General features: G+C 38.0%; 1 protein-coding gene across 2 annotated transcripts in view; it reads right to left on the reverse strand.

Annotated features, from left to right (window-relative positions):
• CSMD2 (CUB and Sushi multiple domains 2) overlaps positions 1-21400 on the reverse strand; it is a 642692-nt gene that overhangs the window by 98633 nt on the left and 522659 nt on the right. For both annotated transcript variants that reach the window (XM_087970516.1, XM_087970515.1), the window contains 4 exons: positions 14250-14346; positions 12133-12237; positions 5882-6000; positions 4355-4424 (listed from right to left, as the gene is read on the reverse strand). In XM_087970516.1, coding sequence (XP_087826642.1) covers positions 4355-4424; positions 5882-6000; positions 12133-12237; positions 14250-14346 — 391 coding nt within the window. The remainder of the gene's footprint in view (positions 1-4354; positions 4425-5881; positions 6001-12132; positions 12238-14249; positions 14347-21400) is intronic.

Here is a 21400-nt window from a genome sequence, read left to right on the forward strand (position 1 = left end):
TGACAGCCCCTTAAGTGGGTCTATGACAATTCATCATGGCCAACTCGCAATGGCCAACTCACCACAGTCAACTTCCTGTAACCAAATCACTGCAGGACAACTCGCCTGTCAGATCCGTGTATCTGTCATTTCTTCAGTGGAAGAAGAAAAGGGGGGGAGGCTGATAAAGAAATCCTTTCTTGATGTAACCTGAATATATTTAATCTTATATCGAATTTGTATAACCCACACATGATACGATGGAGGGAGAAAAGCCAGATGGCCGGAACTATCACCTCTGAGAGGCACAGCCAGGAGATGAGAAGATCATAAAAATTCCACAGTGAAATGTGTCCTGGGAACCTCTGGAAAAGTTCGTTCTAAAAAGGGGGTGGGTGGAAATTAGGTATGCCCTGGGAAACTGTGAAAAAGATTGTTCCTTACAAAAGGGGCGGGGAGGAATTAACATACTGGCTTTTGTTTCACTAATACACATCGAGATAAGGGGAGGGGTTCTAAACTCCCTTATCTATCCCTGTATGCCTGAGAGACCTCAGACGCTGCTTTGAACTCCTACATGAATTGTCTCATCTCAATAAAGGATTCCTTTTTGATACGTTTTCATACGTTTTCATAAATTCATTCTAGTTGAGTGAATGGGAAAAGTTCTGTAGCCTGACATCACCATAGCCAACTTGTCACAGGACAACTCACTGTAGCACAAGAATTACACTAATATCAAAGAAATAGTGGAACAGAATCATTAAAGAAGGGATGCAAAAGGAGGGACAAGATGAAATATGAACGGCAAAAATTAAAATAATTTTTATTTATTTTAAATAATTAAATAGAATTGTTTAATTGTCTCATGGTGAGTTGTCCCATGGTGAGTTGGTCGTAGCGAGTTGGCTATGGCAAGTTGTCCCATTTTTCCCTCTACTGGAAAACTGCTATCATGTCATCTCTAGTTCTTCTCTTTGTTAGAGTAGACATAACTAGTTCCCTCAATCATTCATCATACAGTTTATCCTCCAGGCCCCTTATCATCCTTGTTGCTCTTTTCTGCACTCTTTCTAGGATCTCAATATCTTTTCATAGTGAGAAGAATTGGGTTCATCAATCCACAACATTACAAATGAAAAGACAATTTAGCTTTCTCTCTGTACATCAATATATTTTACTTTAAGAAATATTGAACATTATATGATGCTTAAAAAATAGCCAGACATTGTGCAAAAGTAAAAGAAGGATGGGCAAAATTGAAGCAGAGTGTGGACAACCATTCCAGTTTTGAGACTATTGTTCCCATTTTCTGTTTCTTTTCTTCCCTCAAAACAGGAGATTTTCTGCTTCTTTTCTTCCCCAAAACAAGAGATTTCCAAAAAAGGTAAATAGGGTTGATAGAAGTGATATTCTGCATGGGAGTTTTAAAATTAAACCATGGGGCACATGTACTTTAATTCTGAGGAAACTGCGGGATCAGAAATATCTGTAAGATGTAGTAAAAAAACACCTCAGGATTATGATGATGGAATCTCTGCCTTTTTAAAAGAGAAAAGTAGAGGAATTATCATCATTGAAGAGTGACATGCAAAGTTTGATGTGATATGTGTGTATGTGATTGTTTTATCTTTTATTGTTCAATGAAAATTGTTTTAGTTTTTGATTGGGAGTCATCCAGAGTTTATTATAAGATAGGCAGCTATATATATGTTTTAAATAAACAAAACATAAAATAAAACCTGTCAGCATCCTTCCTGGCTTCTTAAGTTTCTTGAAATCTCAAGAGATATGTCAGAGAGAATTCCTCCTCTTTTTTTTTTTTATAGATTTGTGCAACAAGGTTTCCTTCAGAATGATAAAATAATGAATAATGGAAACATCAAGACCAGGAAAAGCACCATATATACTAACTCAAATGACAAAACAAGTGTTACAAAAGTATTAAGAGAAACATTGCTTCTGCTGTCTTCCCCTTATTCCCCAGAGAATTCAGAATTTATTTTAAATTTCTCTCTGAATGGGAATATTTTGTAGCTTACTACATACTGGGTATCAAATTTCACTCCTGCAATTCAATGTATTGTGCAGTTCAATGCAAGTGTATGTTCAATGTCACATCTATTGCAGATCAATGTTTTGAAAGTCACTAGGGGTTTACTGCATGTGGGGAAAGTGACTTGCAAGACCTCATCTTTTAAGCTGATCTGTCACTTGTTCCTTTACTCAAAAACGGGCAAGGGTTTTTATACTAACACTGATTCAGCTGTTTTATGCTAATATTGATTAAACTGTTTCCATGTTCGTGGAACAGAGGTCTGCAGGCAGACAAAATAAAAATGTTCTGATGAAGTGCAAATAAGGGGGAGGCCACCTTCAATTACTGTTTGTAACTGACTGGAACAAAATGTTGATGGGCTGAACATGGGAAAAGAGACACAGGATACAACACAAATAGAAAGGAACATAAGACAGAATTGTTGCAGCATAACTAGAAGACAAAAATATATTAAAACATGATATCCCTTTTGAAATAACACTTTTTGGTGAACACTAGCTTGGTTCATAGGAAACACCAAGATCTAAAACACAATTGCCACATTCACATAAGTGTAAATCAATAAATCAAGGATATTATACTTATAAAAGGTTTGTGTGGTTTACACAGCATGCTAAAAATGGTTGTCCCAAAGGTGCTTTTTTCAAGAGGCAACTGGATTTCTTTGTTTTTCCTTGAACACATTTTGCTTCTCATTCAAGAAGCTTCTTCACTTCTGAAGAACTGAACTGAACTGAAGAAGCTTCTTGGATGAGAAGTGAAACATCTTCAAGAAAAAGCAAAGAAAGTTCAGTTGCCTTTTGAAAAAAGCACCTTTGGGACAACCATCCCCTGGATGACTGAGAATCTCTAAAGACATTTAAAAATAGTTGAGTTTTGAGAACATACTCTACCACAAGCTATCCAAACCCATTTTAGCCTAGCCTGGCATGTTGGGTTAATACAACCCTTAGAAAGTACTTCCTTTAGGCTGGAAGAGACAATGGCGATCATCTGGAAATTCCAAAAATGAATTACTATTTCACGGCAAGATCAATGGTTCGCCTCCTGTTTCCACTTCCTACTGTTGCTTTTATTCCTGTCGCAGAGAACAATTATTCTGACCAGAAAAAAATGAAGCTTTCAAAGTATTTCCCTAACTTCATGTCTTGCATCAAGTTGATTATTATTATTCCAAAATTATTATTTTTAATAAATCCACAAAGCCAATAGGAAAACCAGAGAGAATCACAACTGCAGCAAAATATAAAGTCATTAAGGTCAGAATAGGCTCCTACATGCATGTACAGATAACTGCTAGAAAAAGCCTCTATTTATTGGCTACGGAGTATAAATAAAGTATTTAGATGATGAGTTTCATTACCTTAAACTGGGGAGATCATACCTTTTATAGGAGACAGACTGACTATTCTCGTCCTTGCATAAATCACTGAAGATCTAGTCTAACAGATGTTCTTTGGGTATTGTTTGTAATCTTGGCAAGATAGCAATCACATTCATCTATTACTGACCTCATTCCTATCTGGGAAAAGACACTTATTTGTGGCATCTTTGTTTTCTACAGACAAGAGGTGGCTAAAATTGAGCACAAAAGCTTACAAGATAGCTTGCTGTTTTAAAGAGAGATGAGAGAATATGAATACAGCATTAGATGAGAATACAGTTTCACAAAAGAAGCATTTTCTTCAACATTCAGATGCTCACTAATTTGTGAGAGAATAGTGGAACATCAGAAAGTACCATGACTAATTAAATGTTACAGATGAAGTACTCAACATATAACAAGGATTACCATAGCTGGCATTTTTCTTTCTCAAAGCACGCACATGCACACACACACACACACACACACACACACCCAGTCCTCAGCCCAAGGCTTGGATCAGATATGCCAAGGAAAGACTGCAACATATGGTTGCAGTGCCCTGTTCATTCTTCCTCTTCCTAATAAGAGTCAATTTTGGGGTAGACAGGGTAGAACTTGGGAAACCATAAGTTCTAGCTCTCCATTGGGCTTTTAATCCAACCCACCTTTCATGATGAAACAGGAGGTGGGACCATTTATTTTTGAACTGTTCAAAAATAAAGCTCAGCTATTAAATAATTAAATACCCTTGTTACTGAGGAAAGAAGGGAGGAAGGAAGGAAGGAAGAAAAGGCGAGGAGATGGGAGGGGAGGGGAGAGAAAAAGAAAGGAAAGAAGGGAGGTAGAAAGGGAGGGGAGAAAGAAGAGAGGGAGGAAAGAAGACAGGTGGGAGAGAGAAAAAAAGGTGGGAGGAAGGCGAGTCCTTGGCAAGGAACTAAATAAACTTTTACCTATACAAAGTGGAGGAGGGTAGTTCCAGCGTCGCACAGTTCCTGGCATGCAGGAAATATGAGAGTGCCCCTGAAGCAAAGGCAGAAAGAAAGAAAGAAAGAAAAAACCATTAGCAAGTAGGAAGCAAAAAGGAACTGAGAAACAAGCCAAATGGAAAGAATAGGCAGGGCACCTATCTCAGCCAAATAATATTCTTTAGCAAAGAATGGAAGCGGTACATACTACAGCCTGGAATTCTAAGATAAGATAGCTTTCTTTCATTAAATGAGAAAAACATCAAGAAAAGAGCTAAAGATACACTCAAAAACGAAAATAGACAAAAGACAAAACAAATTTAAAAAAAGAAGATATTGTACACTGATGTGTGTGTATATGTGTGTCTACACACACACACACACACACACACAAATACACACAACTTTATGAATAAATATGAGATGCTCAAAAAAAGTGCAATAATAGTATTGAATACGGGTATTGAAAGTGTTTCTACCCAAAGTGACATTTATCAGGAAAATGTATTATGAAAAAAGTGTTAATTATATTTAAGAAATGTTATAATATGGTACAAATATAAATAATTTTGAACACACAGTACCTTACTTTAATTCTGGAAGGTTTAACTCTACAGTTCTAGTGTTTCATTTTGCATTAATTTTTCAGCAAAACCCATCTCCCACACTTCTAAACACCACTGATCCAGAGAAAGGTGTACATTTGATTTTTCAATATTTTCCAGTAAGATACCTTGAGCTAACAACAGGAAATGAAATTAATTCCTTGTGCTGCATCAATTTTTACACCACAAAGCAACAGGAAGGTTCAAATTACTCAATTTTCCAGAAGTCTTCAAACACTTTTAACCAAAGGCATCCTCACCAAAGATGTTAAAAATGGATCAATTTGATTGCAACCTCTCCAAAATAACCTGGAAAGATTGCTCTTTATATAATTTGAGTGGCACCTACGGATGCTCTTTATATTTAATGCTGATGTCTTGTCAAAAGAGACTTCAAAAGAAAGGTTAGGCCACAAAGTTACAGTAAGATTCTTTGCCTTCAAGTACCAAATATTTCGCTAGTGTTCTTTTGAGAGGTTCAGGAAGTGCTATGATTGAGATTGAGAGTTTCATACCACACTGATGTGATTCCCTTGATTTTAACTGAGGTTGCTGTATTCTATGTCAAATGTTACTCATGTTCATCTGATAGGATTTCGCAAACTTCTTCTAAGGCAAGTTGTTTTTCAAATTTGGCAACTTAAGTATTTTTCAAACTTAGCATGCTGGCTCAGGAATTCTGAGATTTGATGTTCATGTACCTTATGATTGCCAAGTTTTAAAACACTGCTCTGAGATAATGATATAAAGTTCATACAATAATTTTCTTCCCATCTTTTCTTTTCCATGGTAGCCAGACATTAGAATGGGCTGTGATACTGATGTCTCAATTTACATTGATTTTCAATCCACTTTAACTCATTATTTTTTTCAGAATTAAATAATTATTTGGAGAGTGGGTAGGTACCTGGAGAGCATATCCTGGCTCGCACTGAAAGGAGACCACATCATTCACCACATATCTTTCACCAATTTTCAGGCCATTACTGGGGACAGCCGGTTCTGGGCAACTGGAGAGACCCACAGCTAAAAAAAAGCACAAACAGTTAATCAGTATGTATTTAGCATTATCCATTTATGCACGTATCACTACTCAAACAGGCTGTAGCTACTGTAGATACCATGAATTAAGAAAATTCATCTCACTTTCCCGGTGTTTTTTCCAGAGAGCTAGTTCTTCACATAATGTGTCTGAAGTAGGATAATTTGAACTTGGACATTAGTTCCTTGAGTAAAGATGCTGAGTTTGATGATCCATCAGTTTGTTTTCTTAGCCAATTTACAATTAACAGAGTCAGGTCTTAAATATCATTTTCTATTAGTATTATTGCAATACGTTGCACCTTGGATGAACTTCAGCACAAGTCAGCATTGTTTGATGTCACCCTGACTTGTCTAAGTTTTTTTCTCCCTGCCAAGCTTTCTTGGAGATCTTTTCCTCAAACTTGTTTCATGGAAGGCATCATCTGAGTCCCTGACTTCACCCTTCAGAGATCCCAAGGACAGATTCAGTGTACTATGGCTCAGCGCTGAAGTCAGGTGAAGACTTTTCAGCAGAATTGGCCCAGAGGATATTCTCAGTGCAAGTATGTGAAAAAGCTTCACCTTTTCCTCCATCCCTCTTTTCTGCTCCTTATCTTATACTGTGTAGCAAAACATAGGATAAGAGCCATGGTGGTGCAGTGGTTACAATGCACTACTGCAGGCTACTTCTGCTGACTACCGATTGCCAGCAGATTGGCAGTTCAAATCTCACCAGGCTCAAGGTTGACTCAGCCTTCCATCCTTCCAAGGTTGCTAAAATGAGGACCCAGATTGTTGGGGACAATATGCTGACTCTGTAAACTGCTTAGAGATGGCTATAAAAGCAATTTGAAGTGGTATATAAATTGCTATTGCTATAGGAATAGAATATCGGTCATAAGATAGGAATGGAACAGATCAGAATACAGACTCATTGGATTGGATTGGTCTCCTAGTCCAATGCTGCCCAGGGCAAGAATTCTCATACTACCCCAGAAAAGGCTATCCAACTTCCCCCTGAAAGCCTCCAGTGATGGAGTTTCCATGACTCCAGGAGGCAGGCTGTTCCATTGCTTAATACTCTGATGATCAGAAATGTCTTCATTTTGAGTTTGGATCTCTCTTCATAAAGTTTCCACTCTTTGGCTCTTGTCCTTCCCACAGATAAGCCCGCATTCTCATCCTTGTTACAATCTTTCGAGTATTGCTATTATGCTTCAGCTACACTTTCTCTTCTTTAAGTCTAAACATACCCAATTCCATTAACCATTCTTCATAGGTTGCAAGCCTCTCACCATCTATGTTGCTTTTTTTCTGAACACTTTCCGGTTCCTATGTTGCCTTGGATGAACAGAACTGGACACTGTATTCCACATATGATGTGATCAATGCATCTATTTACTTCCCATGAACCCAATATTCTACCTCTGTTGATATAGCCCAAGGTTGCATTGGCTCTTTAGTATGGTACAGTGCAGCACATGGTATCTGCAGCATACTAAATCTGCTTAATTTGTATTCTATCAGGAGTCCCTGATCTGTGTCCAAAGTATTGCCATCGATGGAAATACTTCTAGCCCCAAACTTGCTTTTTTTTTTTGCATGAGGACCAACATTCAGTTTTTTAAAAGCACTTAGAACCTTAAACCTCTGAATCATTGCTGCAGGGAGCTGAAAAATGGTACTAAATGAATGAATGCATATGGTGATATAAAGGATTTTTCACTGAATAGGCTTTCTGGGGTTTTTTAGCACTCAAAAATCTAAAGATGAGTTAAGGCAAGAGAAATGAAAGAGTATTTTTGAGGTTTCTAAAAAACAGCCTCCAGAAATGGAAGGAAAAGAAAGCCTTTTAAGAGGCACTTTGTTGATATGTCAAGCAAGCCACAAAGCAAAAATATATATTTAATCTCTCTTTATAAGCTCCATCTTTTTCTGCTCCTGGAAATGGCCAGTTGAGCAGCTACTCCCACTATTATCCTTGTATTTCTGTATGGGAACTAAGCTCTGAAAGTTGATTAATTCCACAGCACTTTGCCCTGGAGAACTCTTTACAGCTTGGTATCAAAAATGTTATTGTTATGAAGTGCCAGCTATGCAGGTGCCTTTACAGCATGAAATTTGTCTTGACATGAGGAATGCATAAAGCTGCTACATTGATTTAGTTTGTTGATCTACCTAGTCCATGAATACAGCAACCGTGAACAGTGCAAGGCAAAAACATCTTTTATTCTCTCTACTGGACAACTCACTAAATGTACTGGAGACTGATCAGGAAATTTTCTGCATAGAAAAATAATGGAAGTATTGAAGACTTCATATAATGTATCATTTTTAGCAGGATGGGAATGGTTCTCAATCATATTATTTTTCAGAGTTTCAAATTTTCATGATTTTTATCAAACAAATCATTTTGAAGATGCTGTGTATTAGGCCACGACTTTGTTGTCCATCAACCTGTATGTTCATTAAACTATGATATCTAGTTGATTATTGCACCATATTATTTTCCATTAAAGAATTAATTGAAGATAAGAGGTAGAAAAGATCTTGAAGATCATCTCATCCACCCTTAACCTCATTTCATGAATCTACAGCATTCCTGTTACCTTGCCAACCAGCCTCTGCTTACACACCTCCAGTAAATCCACCATGTCCTGAACAATTATTATTATTAATAATTTTTCCCTGATGTTCACCTGCAATCAATTTCCTTATGTTTTGTGTTCTTGTCCTATCTTCTGAAACAACTCTGAATTATTCTGCCTCATCTTTTACATCATGGCAATTCAGATATTGAACAACTATATTTTTCCTCCAAGCTAAATAATCTTCAACTGTTTCTTGTAAAGTTTTTCTTCCAGGCCCCTTATCATCTTAGTTGAGAAGGACACCCCTAATTTTTTTAATGTTCTTCCTAAAATGTGGCTGGAATTGGTTATACTGTTCTCAACATACTATAGTTTGAACAATGTAGAATAGAGAAGAATGATTTCTTTTGGTCTTGACATTATATTTGTTGTCTCATGTTCAATTCTTGATCTCCAAAATATCAAAGTTTCATATGTATTGTTGCCCAGAATGCCTGCCTACATCACCACCCCTATTCCATAATTAAACCTGTGATTTTTCTTACTCAAATGTAGGACTTTGCATTTAATCTTGATGGTTTCTGCCCAGCTTGTCAAAGACCTCCTGAATCTTGATACTGTTCCTTATGGTGTTTATTATCACTGCATCTTTCTGTTGATATTTTCTAACCCGTCATCCATGACATATGTTGAATTACATAAGCCCTAGAATGGTATATTTCACCTCGTTTGATGGAGAGCCATTGACATACACTTCCAAACGTTTGTTTGGTCAGTTTTTCTCCATCTGGTAGTAGCACAGTCCAGCTCATTTTGTTATCTTATTTATGAGAATCTCTTAAACTTTACTGAATGTTTTGCAGAAATCAGTTAACTGGAAGATGATGGTAGAACTGTGGGCTTAAAGCTTTCCTTCATTATGGCAGAATCCCAATTAAAGTGCATTAAAATCACAACACTATTATTTAGCCCATGATGGAAGCTTCAAGAATTAAATCCTGCACCACTAATTCTACATTTAAAATGTTATGACTCAGGAATACTCCCCCCATGTAATGCATGTATACAGTCCCTATGCAAATGAATATATCATACATGCTGATGATCTTCTCTGGCGGAGTGAAAAAGGACACTGCTGTTGTTTTTTCCACCATGGGACTTCCTTCAGAAGCTGACTGGCAGGGCCCAGCAAGGACCATCTGTTCTGATAGTCTCAGCCTGAACTCTGGCTGTGGCGGGGATATAGTGCATAGATTATATCATGCACCTTTGGTCACCAATTTGATTTGGGCTTCAATTGGGCTCCAGTTTGACCATTTCAACACATGAAATTGTTGAGGTGCTTGGTTCAGTATCACATGGATTATTTTCTACCTCCCGCCCTGATCAGCACTCAATAGGGAGAGATTATGGCATGTGGGATAGGGGTTTCTTCTCCAACTTCTTTGTAAAGTTATCTCTTCTAGAAAAGAGCCTTTGGAGAAGGACCATCACTCATAGAATAAGAGTTGGAAGGGACCTTGGAGGTCATCTAGTCCAACTCTCTGCTTGTCCAGTCTCTTCTTGAAAACTTCTTGAGTCTCTTCTTGAATGCTCCAGTGTTGAAGCCTTCCACAAGCCTTATTCCACTGATTGATTGTTCTCACCATTAGGAAATTTCTTCTTAGCTCTAGGTTGCTTCTCTCCTTGATTACTTTCCATCTATTGTTTCTAGTCTTACCTTCAGGTACTTTGGAAATAGTTTGACCCTCTCATCTTTGTGGCAGTCCCTCAAATATTGGAACTTATATGGAGCTTTAACTCATTTGTACAGAGCTTTAAGTGCTCCAGTTTGCTTGTAGGGGTGGGCAACTATGGCAACTTTACAACCTGTAGACTTCAAATCCCAAAATTCCTGAGCCACTACTCTAATGCTAGCAAAATCTTTTTTTAAAGGGAGGGTTCAGAGGCCAAGTCTAAAGAAGATTTAGCTCTCCCACTGGCACTTCCTGTCTTCAATTACTCCATAAATCCTTTAGCTTAAGGCCATGAAAAACTAATGCCAATCAGTATAGCTAGTAATGAAAGTATTGGTTTTATGACCAGACAAGATAAATCTTTAAACAGCATCCATAGTTTGATAGCAAAGAAAATGAATGAAACCTTAGATCAATCTCTAGCATCTCTAATTAACTAGCTCCATCTTTTGTGTCCACCTGGTAAATCTCAGAAATAAATCTTGAGGGGATGGAAAAGGATAGTTTAAATTTTAATTCAGGGAAGAAGTATTTGCTAACAGGGAGACAACCATTGCATTATAATCATTACACAATAGTGTATATATTGACAAAAACATTAAGTGATCTTTGAAAAATCAATAATCTTTTTTTAAAGTAAGATTGGCTATTGTACACAAGGAAAGATGTTTTACGATCTGTTCCAAGCTCCATAATTTCAAAAAATAATGTTCCTTTAAAGAACTATATGGATCAACAAAAGTACAATTTGCAAACCACAGGAAATAATAGCACTATCATTTGAAAGTTTTCAGACAAAATCAAAACAGGTTAGAGAAGGATGGTGAAGAATATTCTTTCGATTCAGGTATATTAAGGAGGGATTTAAGCCCTCGAAGGCCTGAATAGGAACAACAAATGGTCACAAAGAACTAATCCTCCATAATGAATGTAGCAATTTTACCTAGATGTTGTGGGCAGCACCTTCCTCTCAATCTCAGAAATCCCAGCATTACATATCCCAACATAAATTTGGCCCCAGTACAGAAAATGCCATCCCTCAATTGAATAGTGACCAGATGTTGGTGACAGGTTTTCTACTATTTGATCGTGGACACGCTATACCTGGAACCCGGTACCCAGTTCTGAGTATTTCACTTTTTCTTTTCAGGAATACCGGAACAGGTCAAGGGAAGGTCAGCGAGTATGAACAAGAGATCAGAGCCTAACTTCTACATGGAGGAGCTAAAGGGAATAGGTATATTCACCTTTGAGAAAAGAAACTAAGAGGAAATATGATATCATTTTGGAAAAACCTGAAGAACTAGAGAACGCAGCCAAGACCTTATTATTCCAAAATCTTGGACATGAAATAAAAGATTTAAATTACAAGATGGCAGATTTCAATACTAATTACACGTTCGGAAATATCAGTTACCAGGGAAGATGGTAGGTTCTCGTTCAATAGATGACTTCAACTTGAAATTACAGAATCATTTATTTGAGACACTGGATTTGGGAAGCTGGATTCCTGCATTAATCTGGGATTTGGGCTCAATGGCCTCCTCCAATCGTAACACTTTTTGGATTAATTTCTAGGTTCTATAGTTAATTGGTTTAAATTCAAACTGTTCCCGTTTCCATCCAAGGCACTTCTTTGATAATTTACCATTCAGTGATTGTATATCCCATCCCTTTCTTCCAGTTGCTTGGGTTTACTGAATCTGGGATCTATCAGAAGTGGGACATGCCACATCTCCCATTTGCATAATGACTGCAACTCAGCACACACAATCTAAACAATTGGCACGGCACTGAAATGAGCTTACTTTTGTACTCCAGGTGAAATCCAGCAGCAGAGACACTGATGTCAGAGTAGAAGTGCAAATACAGCTGGTTAGAGGTACTGTTGAGCAAGGCAGGGACAGTGGTACCTAGTGGGAGGAGGGGAGGGGGGAGAGGCACAAGAGGAAGGAATCAGTCAGAGGGCATATTTTAGAGTGCTAGGAGAGGATCCTGTTCATGCCAACCTTGATATGCTGGCTGGGGAATTCTGGGAGTGAAGTCCACACATCTTCAGGTTGCCCAGGTTGGGATACATTGCTCTAGGTGGATTTTAAAAGTATGAACATTTCATATAATTGAAAGCTTTGTCAATCCCTGCCAAGTAAAAATAAGTGGGAAGCACCATCTGGTGGAATCTGACACGGAGTCCCAGGTAGGAGGGGTTCTTTCCCTAGGAGCTAAAAGGTCTTGAATCCCTGGTATGCAGAAAGAGGCCCAGAAGGGACCCTCCCTTATGGTTCATATGGTATATTTGATAGTTATACAGAGTGTGTTTTAGTCTGGAATCCTTTCTATAGGCCAGGAACAATAAAAAAAACAAACCTAGATTCTTGTGCATAATGTATTGCAGCTTAATGTATGGCCCTAATCCTTTGTTAGAGGAGGGTAACCATAGAAAACCAGTCTGAGTAACTCACAGTGTCATTCTTCATTCCTTACACCTAACATACTTGTGTCTGGTGTCTTCTTTTATATACCACTTACACTTTTCAAATACATCCAGTGGTGGGATCCAACTTTTTTTTACTACCAGTTCTGTGGGCGTGACTTGGGGGACGTAGCAGGGGAAGGATACTGTAAAATCTCCAGTCAGAGGTAGTATTTGCCGGTTCTCTGAACTACTCAAAATTTCCGCTACCAGTTCTCCAGAACAGGTCAGAACCTGCTGAATACCAGCTCTGGATACATCACTTGCCTTTTCTTATACCACATTGCAATCATGCAATTTGCTAGCAACTTTCTTTATGGAGCATTATTTGTTATGATTAGTCACCCTTTTGTTCCCTGCCTACCTAGCAGTCTCTATCTTTCTTGTTCACACATACTGACAAGGCTCTCTCCTTCATCCTGCAGGAATTTTTTTATTCAATACTTCCTGTTTCACAATTTCTTGTAAGACAAGCGAGGAATTCAATATGTGAAAGGACCGATCCTTCAAAGAACAGCTTGACACTGTGGTTTTTATACTTTGCCATTGTTACACATGTGACTAACATGGCTGTAATGAGACAAACAGCAGTTTACCGCACAATATTTGTGGCTGATTGTCTGAAGCTAAATTACACTAATGCTCTCTCTCCCTCCCTCCCTCCTTCCCCCCCTCTCTCTCACTCTCACACACACACACACAATAATCTCTCTCACAACACAATAATCTCACTCTAGAATTTAGAAATGTTATGGATCATTGGCATGAAGACAAATATCTAATTAAATTGTGTATGTAAACATCGACATCTCATGCATTAATACTATTTCCATTTTGTCATCTGAAGATTTTATGACTTTGTGAATTTTGGGAACTGAGGGTGAGGGTGAGGAAGGGGCATTCAGTTTGTCCATCCCAACTTCCCTGTGATCCCAGCTCTTCTTTCAAGTTGATTAAAGAACTGATTTTAGATGCTCAACTGAAGAACAGCAGTGTCAGTGCAAAGACTGGTTTTCTATCATTACCCTGCTCTGTTGGGCACAAATGATCGGGAACGTGCATGAAGCTGCAATTCAGAAAAATTTATTTCTCAAGTCTATGCACAAGAATCTAGTCAACTAAAGGGAAAATCTGAATGAATAAAGGTCGGTGGAATTCAAAAGGGGTTGGCCTTAGACCATTTGTGGCAATGTAAGGATTCTAAGCTGATGACACATTTAATTCTGCCCCCAACTCTGCCTGCTAGTCTCCTACAGTTCTGGATATTGGTTCCTTTCTCTTGAGAAAACTATCTTGGCAGCCAGCTCTGGTTTCAACCCTAAATATCGATGGATTTGATTTGACTTACCTAGTTGCCCATTTATGTGGGTGGCTTATAATAATTATTTATTGAAAATAAATACTTAATAAGTAAGCAGTTACATCCCTTTCTATGGTACCTTCAGATCTTACCTGAGAAGCTGCCCAGCATGGTGGCTGTATTGTCCCCTCCATCAAAGACTTCTAGGGAATCCCAGTTCTGTTCTGTAACAAAACTGATCACTTGAATCTGGAAACAGGGAAAAGGCCAGAGAAGGAAAACATATGTGATGGTGATGATAATAGTCACAATTACGATTAACATTACTACTGTTAGCAGTACCATTCAGAATTAAAGGTTACCAGTACTACTATAACAGTACCATTCAAAATGCAATCAGTAAACCAAATGTAATTTAATTTTTTATGGTAGATTCACAAACTTTGTATAACAAATTATTTTTACACAATTTATCAGTGTAAAAATCTCAGTGTGTCTATTTTATACTAAAGAGCTTTGAAATGCATTGAAGAACATTTTGAGGCCTCTTCTTTGATGCAGTTTTAATTAACATGGGGTTCCAAGTTTCACTGTTAATCCCATGGCAGCTGAGAGCCTGCCCATGAATACATCTTGTAATCTCCCTGCCATCACATATGGCTTAAGTCTGGTGGATGGGGTTCTCAGAACTATAGTGCAGAGGTTAACCAATCTCTCACAGCACAACCCAAATATCTGAAATCTGTCAGTTATGCTAGCTGGGAAATGTTTTCCCCAGAGACACCTGGTTAGGGAATTCTGTTTTAAACAGCCCAAACTAAGAGGTGAAATCTTTAATCCTAGATCTTGATCATACATACTTTCTTCTTGCAATGGTTTTTTTTTTTTTTTTAGTAAAATTGCATGCCACATAAAACATTTTTCATTTAATTATGATATCTGCCCTTTAGCCAGGATGGCATTTGGGAGGAATTTATCCCATGGAAATGCAAAATGTGTTTTTTACTGAAGGCAATAGGAAAAAAAAGTGATGTGTTTGGCAGGGTGACCATAAATAACTGCTTCTGACATTTTCAGTTGTTTTCCTCCTTAATTTGTCCTAAAGCCATTTTGTGAAAACTTTAAATCAAAACATAAATGAAACACAAAAGCCTTTGGATTCATCTCAACAAAATGCTAATAACCCCCACAGAGCCTTTACAAATTGCTCTGGAGTCTACATAATTACCCAACTTGTTTGATAATATATTAACAGCTTTACAGAGCAAAAGTTTTTTTTTTAAAGGAAGATAAAAACTAATATAAAGTAAGAAAAAGAACGAAAAAAGAAGGGCAAAAGTGCAAGAGTGGGAAAAAAAAAGAGAAAAAATTATCCAACTTGTAATGATTTCTGTATAATAGAACTGAAAGTTAGTTTTATTCTCCTTTTCATTCCTCACTTCTTTTTCAGAAGGGGTTTTTTTTTGTGGGGGGGTGGAATGAATGAAGGAATTCTAAAGTTGTAATTCTAAAATGATGTTGAAGATTTCAGGAATTGCAGTGTATATTTACTACCAGGCAGAATTGCTGCTTAGGAAATGAATAACTCATATAAAAAGTCATAGCTAGTGAACAGATTATATACAATCTCCCTGGTCATATACTGCCTATAGTCCACTTCTAAGAATGCTTTCATTCTTTCCAGCTCATCTGATTTGCCAGGATTAACCTGGAATACAAAACAGAAATCGATGAAAGTCTAATACAATCCAGATGTTATATGTTCAGTTGGCTATCATTAAAACACTCTGGTTATGTTTACAGCAGAGTTGCAGACAGCCAATTACACCTTAGACACACATGTTACACTGTCAATTCAGCTTAAGTGTCTGCACAGTTATATGAAGATCCTAGCATATGAATGAGGATCATTGTCCATGCAACATGTATGTCGCTTATGCTTATAAGGACCTACTTCATTCCTTTACAAACAGGTCAAACACCTTTCTTCAAGGCTGGGTTTCAGACAACACCTGTTTAAGCAGGTCAGTGACAGAGCTAGCAGTTACAAAGCCTGGTAAATATTAACCTCAGATAGTTTCTTTTTTCCCTGGTTTAAGATCTTGTATGAATCCAGGCTGCTTAGTTCAGTTTAGTTTAATAAGAAAAGGTAGAAATTCAGTAAGTACAGTGTTGTAACAATGCAGCTTTTATTGTGCATTACCAGTGCAAGATTTTCCAGAAAGCTTTCATGAAGTCATGGCTATCTTCACTAAGACATGTCATGCCATGATGTCATCATGATAATGATGCAAATGATATAATTTGCTTCAGTTGCATCTCATTTCTGTGATGACATAATGAAATGCATGGTTCTGTTCCAAACTTAGAATATTGAGAGAGTATATTTTTTCAAGAAGAGGGGTGGTGTGTGTGTGTGAAACTACATTTTCCTGAAATATACTTCTTCTTGTTAATATCATTAGCTTCAGTTTGTATGATCTATTAGCTTCTAAAGACATCCTAATTTAGATATTACATTCCAAGGAAATAGAGCAAAAACTGTATTAATAGCAGATTGGTTCTCCCAGTAGCTCCTTCTCCACCTCCACTGAAATTAACAAATGAATGGAATAAATTATCACCTTGATATCAAAAGTGTCAAATGTTTTGCAATACATTTAGCGGTTCTGCTAAAATAATCTTCCTTTTTCTCTTCCATGCTATGCTGTGAGAAATACCAATAACAAGATATACAATTCTCAAAAAATCCAGGTCAAAACTAAGTAAAATTAAAAAACGGATCTGTTAATCAATTTTGACACCCACAAAAAGATATGCCTTGTGAATTTGGAAGCTGCAAAATGGTCCTATTATGATGCTAATTGCTTTCTTCTCTTTTGCTAGGTTACTGAAGCAGAATGGGATTCTCTCTCTCTTTGATTTAAAATATAAGTTGTAAAAAACTGCAATTTGTATCCTGGAGTTGGATCAGACCTAATTGTTCCTACTAAAACACAAGAACTTTAGCAAACTTTTCAAAGGTTTTAAAGGGCCAGTTTTCCCTCTCTTTATATAAAGCTAAATACATTTCATTTGAAAAAGTTTTGTGTCAAGAAGATGCCAGTACTACTACTGTCTTTGAACTACATAGTCCTTAGCTAGGAAAGAGTTAATAAAAGGGGTTATTATATATCCCACTTTTTCCATAATAACTTTTCCCAACTTGAAGATTTCCAGATGATGTTTTTTTACTGTCCTAATTACCTAGTCAATTATATATGTGGAGTCCTAAAGGGCACCAAGCAGGGAAACGTCTGCTATCAGATCATTTCTTCCAGAGATGAAAGTATTCGTGGCTTTTATCTCAGAGAAACCTTTCTGAAGGTTCTGTGTTTTTCTTCAGGCATCGACTTTCATGTTTAGCAATCCTGGATGGCCACTAGCACTATTGAGCATAGTTAAATAAAATAGCTCGAAGACAATATACTGTACTCTTTCACCAAAAAAAAAAAGGATGGAAGGTAAGGGGTAGAAATGACTTTGAAGATCATCAAGCCCAATCTTTCCCCCAGGAAAGAAATCTATAGTCCTTGACTTATGACCACCATTGACTTATGACCACAATGACACACAATTGCTAAGCAAAGCAATTGTTAAGTGAGTTGTGCCCAATTTTATAACATTTTTAACCAAGCTTTTAAAGCAGTTGTTAATTAAATCATACAGTCATTAAGTGAATTTGGACTCCTCTATTGACTCTGCTTGTCAGAAGCTGGCTGGGAAGGTCACAAATGGTGAACAGACAAATCCATGATGCTTTAACTATTGTAAATACCTGATGGTTGCCAAGTGCCTGAATTTTTTACTGTGGGGATGCTGTAAGTACAGGGAGTAGTTATAAGTCACTTTTTGCAGTGCTATTGTAACTTCAAACAGTTGCTAAATGAATGGTTGTAAATCAAGGACAACCTGTATATCTGCTGCCCCCACACATCAGGGTTGGTGTAGAGAGCTTTATTCAGTCTGTTCCTCCAACAGTTCTATTTCAGGTTTTCAGTTAACCCCCTTAGCACAATAATTGGCTCATGACCAATTAGATAACCAAAAGCAAAACAAACTTACAGCCAAACCACAAACAGTCTTAGAAATAAAGATTTTGCTTGGGTAGGTTCCAAAAATAAACAGCCCAAATCCCATCTGAGGTCTGGGGCCTCCACTGAGGTTTGTCAACAAGTCCGGTGGTCCGGTTTCAGGGCTGGCAAGGAGAAGTCACAGGGATTGTCCAAGCCAGCAATTCAGGGGGTCATTTTCAGTGAAGCCAACCACGAACAAGCTCCAGACTAACCTTCCAGGCAATGGCCAATTAGTCCACCCGACAGATAACCGGCTGCTCCAAACACAAACACAAACACTCTCCACAACTGAATTAAAACCATGAGCTGCAGAGTCCTGGAAACACAAACAACCATCTGGCCACGACCCATACATGTTGCTTCCAGCAACACCACCCTTTGCCTGCCATGCTAAATAGCCCCTCCCGGTGCAGCCCATTAAGAGGACTCCCTATCAATCTGACAGATCTCCATCTCCCTGTCCTGCGTGCTCTAGCATTCACTAAGGCCAGTAGCTCCTTCCACTCGTCCTCATTGGCCTGTGAGCCAAGGCATGTTCTGCCAGTAGGGTCAGCAATACCAGACGTTCCAGGAATGCTCTCGTTCTCCCTCAAGGCCTCTGAGGAAGACGTGGATGATCCATCATCCACAGGAGAATATCATTCCCAGACCTGCAATCCTACATGACTTCTCCAGGCAGCTGGACCATTTTTGAACAATTGTTATCATTAGGAAAGTTTTTAGATGTCCAATAAAAACTTAAGTTCCTTGTAACTTTACTTATTGTTTCTTCTCCTGTTTTTTGAAACAACTATGAACAACTCTTTGAAGTAACTACTATGTTTCTCCACAATAGAATAGAATAGAACTTTATTATGGTCTTAGACCAGCAATAGACATCACTATTTACAATATAAAATATATATATAAAATACTGACACATTATAATACATTAATAGTGGATAAAGCATCTCTTAAGAAAATACATGTTCTCAAACAGTTAGGGGCACTCCCTGGTTTATATGAGTGGAGAGCCAATAAGTATGTGTGTAAATATCATTTTCCAAAGTTTGTTCTATCTCCAAAAATTGGCACAAATTGATAGCTATAATTCTGTAACCATTTTTTTTCTAGTAGACATTGCAGCAACACAGAATTTTGCCACTGCATGTGTAATAGCTGGGTTTGAATCCTGGAGGAGAAAGTCTACATAAAAATTGTCTGCCTTCCCTGGCAATCTCTCTAGTAAGGGGAGAATATACAATGACCTATAAACTCTGTATAACTCACAGTACAATAAAACATGTGAGATATCTCCAGCTTCTCCTTTACCACATATACATACCTGTTCTGCTATTGGTGTTTTCTTATACCTGCCCTGAAGGAGTGCTGATGGGAGAATATTAAATCTGGCTCTGAAGAAAGCTATTCTTTGTTTTGGGAAGATCGGATCATTTAGATATCTTGCTGATTCCCACGCTCCCTGTTTAATTCTGTCCCTGCTATGGTGAGCCAACCTATTTAGTTCTTCCTGGAACTCCATGTCCTTCATTCTATTGATTACTAGTTGCTTTGCTTGGTCAAAGCCCAGGGACATTAAGAATAATGGTGAGAGCCCATAAGAGCCCAGCTTGTGGTCTATTGCCTGTTTCTAGGGGAGGGGTAATTATCAGTCAGTATGATATAGGCATGCTTGTCTCAATTCTTACCTGGGCATTTGGAGTTCCTTTGGGTGCAGCTAAGATGGCTCACAGGGATTTGGTTTGTATAGGTTCTAACAAGTTTTTTTTTTTTTGCAAGGATTCCTGTTTGTGTCCCATATAGAATTTGTGCCAATGTTTTGGCCTCAAAAAGTTTTAAGGCCGTAGGTATTAATTGCCCTCCACCGGTGTAAAAATATATATATGTTTAATTGCATTTGAGGACCTATAGGCTGCTTGCAATGTGTGATCCAGGTGTGCCTTCCATGTCCCTTGTGAGTGGAAAACCACCCCAAGATACTGAATGTCCTAGCCTGTTCTAAACTATACTCTTCTATTTTCCAGGAGTATTGTCTTGGTCTTTTTAGAAAAAACTAAAACTTTTGATTTATCAAAATTAAGGACCAGCTTATTCTGTTTACAAAATTCAAGTGTTGCCGTAATTGCTCTCTTCAGTCCAATTGGAGTTTGTGAAATTATAGCAGCATCGTCATCATATAGGAGAATCGGGATTTTATGTTGTGCTACGTTAGGAGGATGTAAATCAGGGTTCTGTAAAAGGTTGATCAGAGAATTAATGTAGAAGTTAAACAGGGAGGGGGATAGGATACAACCCTGCCATACCCCTTTTTGTACCGTTACTGGGCCGGTTAAAGTCCCTTGAGGATTACACCTTACTTTCAAGGTGGAATTAGCATACAGTTTTTGTATGAGGAAAAGGAGGCGTTTATCGATGGTAGTGCGTTTTATTTTCTCCCAGAGAGTGTTCCTGGATATTGAATCGAAGGTCTGCTTAAAATCAAGGAAGGCCACTAAAAGAGAGGATTTTTTTTTTTATTCGTGTATTTTTGAATCTGATGGTAAAGTACCAACATATGATCCATCATAGATCTTCCTTCTCTAAAACCAGCTTGCTCATCTTTGATTATCCCCCCAGAAATTAGCCAATCCTGAAGTTTATAGTTTAGGTGTTTGGCATGCAATTTACTAATAACACTCAGAAGGCTAATAGGTCTATAATTACCTGGGTCATTTCTATTACCTTTTTTATAAATTGGTATGATAATTGCTAATCCCCAATCTCTTGGCATATGGCCTGTTTTATCTATAAATGTAAACAGAGTGGAGCCCACCAACTGGCATTCTTTTTGATTATTTCTGGCAGAACATTATCAGCATCTGGTGCCTTATTAGCCTTGAGGGTTCCGATCAACCGGGATATCTCTCCTGGTGTAACTAGGGGCAGGGGTGGGATTCACATTTTTAACAACTGGTTCTGTGGGCGTGGCTTAGGTGGTGGGCATGGCTTGGTGGTCATGTGTCTGGGTGGACATGGCTTGGTGGTCATGTTATTGGCTGGGCATGGCCAACTCAATATCACTCACATCGAGGCACGTATCTCCTTGCCTGGCCTCTCATGACTGTGAGGATGCTGCAACAGTCGTAAGTATGAAAAATGGTGATAAATCACTTTTCTCAGTGCCATTGTAACTTTAAATGGTCACTCCA

The sequence above is a fragment of the Notechis scutatus genome, chromosome 8 (assembly GCF_049901735.1).
Source record: "Notechis scutatus isolate UNSWTSFEM ecotype Mainland chromosome 8, rNotScu1.2, whole genome shotgun sequence".
NCBI lineage: Eukaryota > Metazoa > Chordata > Lepidosauria > Squamata > Elapidae > Notechis > Notechis scutatus.